At 50.7% G+C, this 6,000-nt stretch overlaps 3 protein-coding genes across 3 annotated transcripts in view; 1 reads left to right on the top strand and 2 right to left on the bottom strand.

Annotated features, from left to right (window-relative positions):
• EPUS_07475 (uncharacterized protein) overlaps positions 1-2,121 on the bottom strand; it is a gene marked incomplete at both ends in the record, with an annotated part of 2,862 nt that extends 741 nt beyond the window's left edge. Inside the window, 2 exons of the mRNA XM_007803470.1 lie at positions 133-839; positions 1,965-2,121. Of these exons, the coding sequence (XP_007801661.1) occupies positions 133-839; positions 1,965-2,121 (864 nt within the window). The remainder of the gene's footprint in view (positions 1-132; positions 840-1,964) is intronic.
• A 457-nt stretch (positions 2,122-2,578) lies between these two features.
• Positions 2,579-3,920, bottom strand: EPUS_07474 (uncharacterized protein; the record flags this gene model as incomplete). The annotated part of the gene is made up of 5 exons (XM_007803469.1): positions 2,579-2,677; positions 2,723-3,099; positions 3,149-3,573; positions 3,702-3,836; positions 3,901-3,920. 5 exons carry the CDS (start codon positions 3,918-3,920, stop codon positions 2,579-2,581), a joined length of 1,056 nt encoding a protein of 351 aa, XP_007801660.1.
• A 335-nt stretch (positions 3,921-4,255) lies between these two features.
• On the top strand, positions 4,256-4,758 carry EPUS_07473 (uncharacterized protein; the record flags this gene model as incomplete). The annotated part of the gene is made up of 2 exons (XM_007803468.1): positions 4,256-4,340; positions 4,418-4,758. 2 exons carry the CDS (start codon positions 4,256-4,258, stop codon positions 4,756-4,758), a joined length of 426 nt encoding a protein of 141 aa, XP_007801659.1.
• Between the last annotated feature and the right edge of the window lie 1,242 nt (positions 4,759-6,000).

Below are 6,000 nucleotides of genomic sequence, written 5' to 3'. Positions count from 1 at the left end.
CAAACCGCGGCCCTGCACCTCATCTCCGACAGTGTGGCGCAACAGCGCCAACTCGCCGCCAACGCCCTGATCTTCCACCCGGTCACCCTCGCCCTCTACATCGCCCTCGTGGCAACCAGCCATCGTGCTGACCACCGTGGCCGGCGTCACCATGGCGGCACTGCTGACGGTCAGGTGGATGGTCGCCGTGTATCTGGTCGAGGCGGAGAGCGGGTGGGGACGTGGCGCTGGTTGGGCGCTGATGGGTACAATAATAGTCATAATAACAATAAGGTGGAGGTGTTGGTGACGAGGTTCGGAGACGAGGTCATTGCCGCGCTGGTGCTTGCCGGTGTGGTGGATGCGAGTAGTAGTGTGAAGCGGCGCAGCAGCAGCAGCAGTGGTGGTGGGGGGAAGAAGGGCCATAGGAGTAATAACAGCGGCGGTGCTGCTGCTGCGAATGCTGCTGCGAATGCTGCCAACGCAACCCCGAAGATCAAGGCGGTCATCCGCGCATGGACGGTGCGCCAGAAATACCGCAGAAAGGGCGTGGGCGCCGCCCTGCTGGAGGAGGCAGTCCAGTTGTGCCGTGGCAAGCGCTGGAGCGCCCGTCTTCGCGGCCGATCCTGCCAATAGCGCAAGGGTGCTGCCGGGTTTGTTCAACGCCGGGTTTGAGGCGAGGGAGAGGAGGGCGCGCGACATGCTGGAGAGGTTTGTGAATGTGAAGATGAAGATGAATATGAGTCTGGAGAGTAGTAGTAATGATACTGGTAGTGGTAATGGTAATGGTAACGGGAATGGTGGGAAGGGGGGGAAGGGGAGGAGATGATGATGCGATGTCAGTTCACTTCTTGGATTATCTAGACTGGGCAGGATCAGTACCAGTAGTAGTACCAGTATCAGTACGACCTTGACAGGTTCCCAACGTCCATCTTATCTGGTACGCTGGATGTTCCACATCATCCACATCTGGTGAACAAAGTCAAGCCGATCATTTTATCCCGTCAGGATAGTACATCACTCGTTCCACAGTGCCCTAATCAACCACTCTTTCCAGGCAAGTCACTCATTCTCCAATGAACACCTCGGAGCGTAGACGGTGAGACCAGTTCCGAAACTCCATCTCTCCTCAAATTCCTGAGCCTTCCTGAACGCCAAGTGCCAACATCATCATCATCATCATCATTGTCACTGTTTTACCAACTCTTTATGATGAGACACCTGACCAGTCAAGTCTCGGTGCTCAATGCCTCCCAGAGCGGTGCTGGACCCTGCTCCGATCGAATCCATAGATAGGTGTACCGCGCTATGATCGAGTGAAGATCACCCTTTGGTCAGCTTCATTTTCCTCGTGTAGCGCGTGCGAAAGGGTGAAGACTAGGCTAGAGCAGAAGAAGGCAAGGGGAGAAGCTGACTCGGGTTGTGCAACTCACCCGGTTGAGAACCCAGACCACATCAGTCGATGTGATAGTCTATTCGATTTCACCGAAAGGTCAGTTGGTTTGTCTTGATTGGCACTTTACAAGTGACTGTAAAGGAGGCGGAACAAGTGAGTGACCACTAAATGCTAATTTACTCACTTTTCGGCGGCCGTGTTCGACGACGTGGCAGATGTGCTTGAGGACCTGAAAGTAGATTTGTGAGTAAGGAGAAAGTAAATAGAGGACGGCAGGGCGCCAGGGAGCCTCACGTCGGACAACCAATCTTTCAAGACTGCTCGAACGTCATTGTAGATTTCATATCGGATCCTCTGTATACCACCACGGCGGGCGAGACGACTAGAATTCAGGCATGAGCAGCAGTACACAGGAGACCTCGTACAATGTTCGGAGGAGGATGAGTGTATCCGCCTTAGACGAATGCTCTGAAGTGACAGAGAGGTGAGTGAGAAACTGACCGGATAGCAGGATTTGCTGAAGATTATGTCAACTTCACCTCAAATCATCTGAGGATAGTGACAGCAAAGCTGCCGGTGGAGAACTTACTGACACCGCGGATGTTATCACGGCAAAGCTTGTAACGGTGACGTCGAGGAACCGAGCTGCTGAAGCCACCAAGACCGCTAGGACCACGGTATGCAAGGCCTTGGCCGTGGCCAACGCCGACAGGCAGATTAGCCCAAGTGATCTGGCGGTTAGACATTTTGAGGTGAGGTGAAAGGGTTGGGGTGTGAGAATGTGAAGGGTGATAAGGAGAGCGATGCCTAAGTAGTGAGGTGGGTGAGAGTTGAAGATGGATTGCGACGTGATATTGACTGTGGTGGAGATTGACAGGAAGTGAGGGTGAAGGCTAAGAAGTTTTATGGGTCATGTAGTATGCCAGGCAAATGACTGCTCAGTAGTGGCTGAATAGCTGAATCGCTGAATAGAATAGCCAGTGGAGAAAGCAGTGAATAACTTCGTGACAGTGACTTCGAGGCTATGCACTTTCTTGGCAGCAATGCAAAAATGCTATGGACGGACAGACATAAGAGTAACCCTGAGGTTGCAGATGGAAGAGGATTGCATTATTAGGGTACATGGGTATTTCCCGATGTTGTGCGCAATCAACAGTCTAGCCAAGAGAGAAAGACGCCATGCAGTTACGTAGGATCAGGAGACTAGGAGATGAAGGTAGCTTCGGAGAACAGTATGCCCTCTTCCTCGGCTTCTATGTCACCGATCTTGATCTTGAGTCGTAATCGATCCGTGGGACAATACTATATTGGTGAGCAGAGGTTGTCGACCAGGGGCAGATCACAAACCTGATATATGAACGGTTTTGTCCCTACAACACCACCAACAATGGTCTTAACGAAGCCAGGTATATGAGCCAAGACGTCGACTCGATCCAGACGTGGGCCCAAACTGCCTGTAACGTGGGCAACGACTGGTCGACCGTCTCTGGTCTTACCATTCCATTCGAAAGACACACTCTTAGGCTCAGGCCAGTCGTTCTCGCTGTCTTTGTTTGTAGCAGTATGCTTCGCCGAACTCGAAGCTCCTGCTGATATGATCTCGTCGTCCTTAGCTAAGGCGCTGACATTCACAACCGTGTTACCATACGAGGCAGGCGTGGTGAATTCCATCATCACGGCCGAGTAGGTAGGGGTCTGACAATTAATGAAATTCCACCTAGCAGCTGCGGAAGGTTAGGCACAACAGAGTTCGCGAGGCTGCTGAACACATACCTGCGTGATGGGGTTTCATGCCCTGCAAGGCGTGAACAAACATAGCTCTTCCTCTCATATCGTACTTCTTCTCTTTCGTGATTATGCTTCCTTCTACGTCGCATCGAGGCCAAAAAACGTGTCTCATAGATCCCCAAGGATGCGAAGGATCAGTTCCGAAGTAGCTCGTTCCATCTTTGCCAATCTGGAAACCGGGAGCAGCCCGAGTCAAAGTAATATTGACTATGCTGTCTTCGCTCACAGCGGATTTAATTGTAAAGGAAGTGCCGTTAGAATTGAGCTCCACAGCCAGGTTGTCAGCATAGAAGCAATATTGTTCTTCGTCAAAGCCATAATTATTCAGCGAGTCTGAACACCAAAGATGCTTGAAAGGTCCTTCGTGGTTGAAGATCTTTGAATTGAATTGACACGTCGTTCGGATGCCACTGGGATGAATCAGCGCGAGAGCGGCATAGCATCTCCACAGTCTGACCCAACGTTGCTGTAAATGACTTGGAGCAAAGCAACGACCCCATCATCGGACATGAAGTAAAAAGTCTGTGTTTCGACACACGTGCTTTCCAATGCCTTCCATCTCAGATCGTCCTTCGACAACTCAGTAAAGGGCACTGATTGTGCCTGTACAGCCACTGATTGCATCGCGGATGGACCATATTCAGGCTCCTGAGTGCCGGCGACGTTTGCCAACCTTGAAGCACGATTTGCCTGTCAGATTCATAACAACTAGGCAGGGCTTGCGTGAGATAACTCACGTTTGCTTGAACCAATTCATTCTGAGGGTCCGAAAGAGAATATCAACCTCAGGAATACTAGTATGGGATGTAAGAATATGTGTCTCGGGCCCTGCCGACGTCAGCGAGCATTGGAATATTGGCGGCTTGCGGCGGGTAAACCTGCCCGTCTAAGTTAAGTTGGACATGGGGATCGTGAACGCTTGGCTACCACCTAGCTCGCATACCAATACTCTACTCCGTACTATGCAATCTAAAACAGTTTGGTCAACGATTTATCCTCAAATAATCATACAACAAGGCTTCTGCTCTACGCTATAGCACTTGCTTACTTCGAGCAAAGCCCTCCAAAAATTACTGCAAGATGGCACGCAAAATGGCAACACGAGATCAGATTGTGAAGCTTATTGTGGGAGCTGGTAAAGCAAGTCCAAGTCCACCGGTTGGTCCGGCTCTGGGTAGTAAGGGAGTTAAGAGTATGGACTTCTGCAAGGTAGAGCAATGCTCTGATCCAGTGCTGAAGCCACAAACTAACAAGTTCTCAAGGAGTTCAACGCAAGGACAGCTCACATCAATCCCGGTGTTCCCATTCCAGCTCGAGTCACTATCCGTCCCGATCGAACCTTTTCATTCGAGTTGAGGACTCCTACCACAGCATATATGTTGCTGCAGGCTGCTGGCGTGAAAGAAATCAAAAATAAAATACGAGGCGCAAGCAGACCAGGACACGAAAGTGTGGGCAGTGTCACTTTGAAGCACGTCTATGAAATAGCCAAAATAAAACAGTCAGAGCCACGCCTATCGGGCTTGAGTGTCCAAGGGCTATGCAAGAGCGTGATAGCACAAGCCAACTCAATTGGAGTCACGGTCACGGCATGAAGTACTAGAGCAACTCAATTGATACGGCAACGTCTGCAACGGGCCAACTGCAGCATCGGAGAATAACATCGGACGGCGACGATGGGAAGGACAGCTGCTCTCTTGGACAACGAATGCGGTATTGACTGGAGTCGCAATAGACACACCAGCCCTGAATCCATCACTCGAACACGACGGGGCACACTTTCGGGGTAAAGCAACCGAATAGTGAGTTATCCAGAGTTCTACTCTACAACTGTTGTCGAGCAGCTCGCTCATGGATGACGCCTTCAAGGTCAGGAAATCCATGGTTAGAAGAGCGAACAATCCATGATGAGACTAGCGAAGGAAATCAGCGTTGGGGGGTGTGTACAGCGTTTTGGAAGAGCACGACTCCAAGGTCGGTGTAGACACAGCTCAGGAGGAGCAGAGCGGTTCAAAATATGCATGAGCTCAGGCTGCATACCGCTGTCAAGCTTTCTCGTCGTTCCAGGAGGTATTCTGTCTAATAGGACCTTGTGGAGGGACAATAGACCACAATGCATCCCTCCCACCTGCCGAGCTTCTTCCGGCTTCATCGTCTATCACGCCCGCCATTGATCACATGTGCTTCCGGCACTCCTTGCAGTATTACGTATCATTGCAGTACCTGTTTAAGAGCTGATCATTGGCCATTAGATAGCTGACAAAGGAATACGTCGTAATCGTCAAAATTTCAAAGTTACGGCACCGTAGGAGGGTCCACTGAGGGGGCAGTACGAGTATTTGCTGCACGATACAGCGGCTAGCAAGCAGGGATCCATCCCACTTGCCTCAACAGGCCTGATACTCCGACAAAGACCATGACTCCGCCGTAAGTTAGTTACAGATTGATGAAGTCGGACAAGACATCCTGCATTGTTCCTGACCGCTGGGCATTCCTTTCATGAACTCTACATACATAGCAATAGGTACTTGATATGTATATCTGGAATACTCGTCCTTGCACATTTAGCTCGACTACATAAGGGTACGATCTAGGGTAGGTCGGCACAGCACATCATTTACCCAGGTCCTTTACTGCTGCTCGGCTTGAATCGGTCCGTCTTCCTTCAACCTCATGCTTCTGCGAGAGCTGTCTTTAACGATTCCAAGTCTCTTACTAGGCCTATGTGTCGACATCACCTGGAGTAGTGCAGGAAACTGCTTCCTGTTTGGCCTTGGAACTTCTGTTGTTGTCGAACTCCAATCCTTTTACAGTCTCCAGTACGATCTACCGATCTC

This window comes from Endocarpon pusillum (genome assembly GCF_000464535.1).
Source record: "Endocarpon pusillum Z07020 unplaced genomic scaffold scaffold2335, whole genome shotgun sequence".
Lineage (NCBI taxonomy): Eukaryota > Fungi > Ascomycota > Eurotiomycetes > Verrucariales > Verrucariaceae > Endocarpon > Endocarpon pusillum.
Note: the sequence above shows the minus strand (reverse complement) of the source record. Positions and strands in the feature narration are given on the sequence as shown.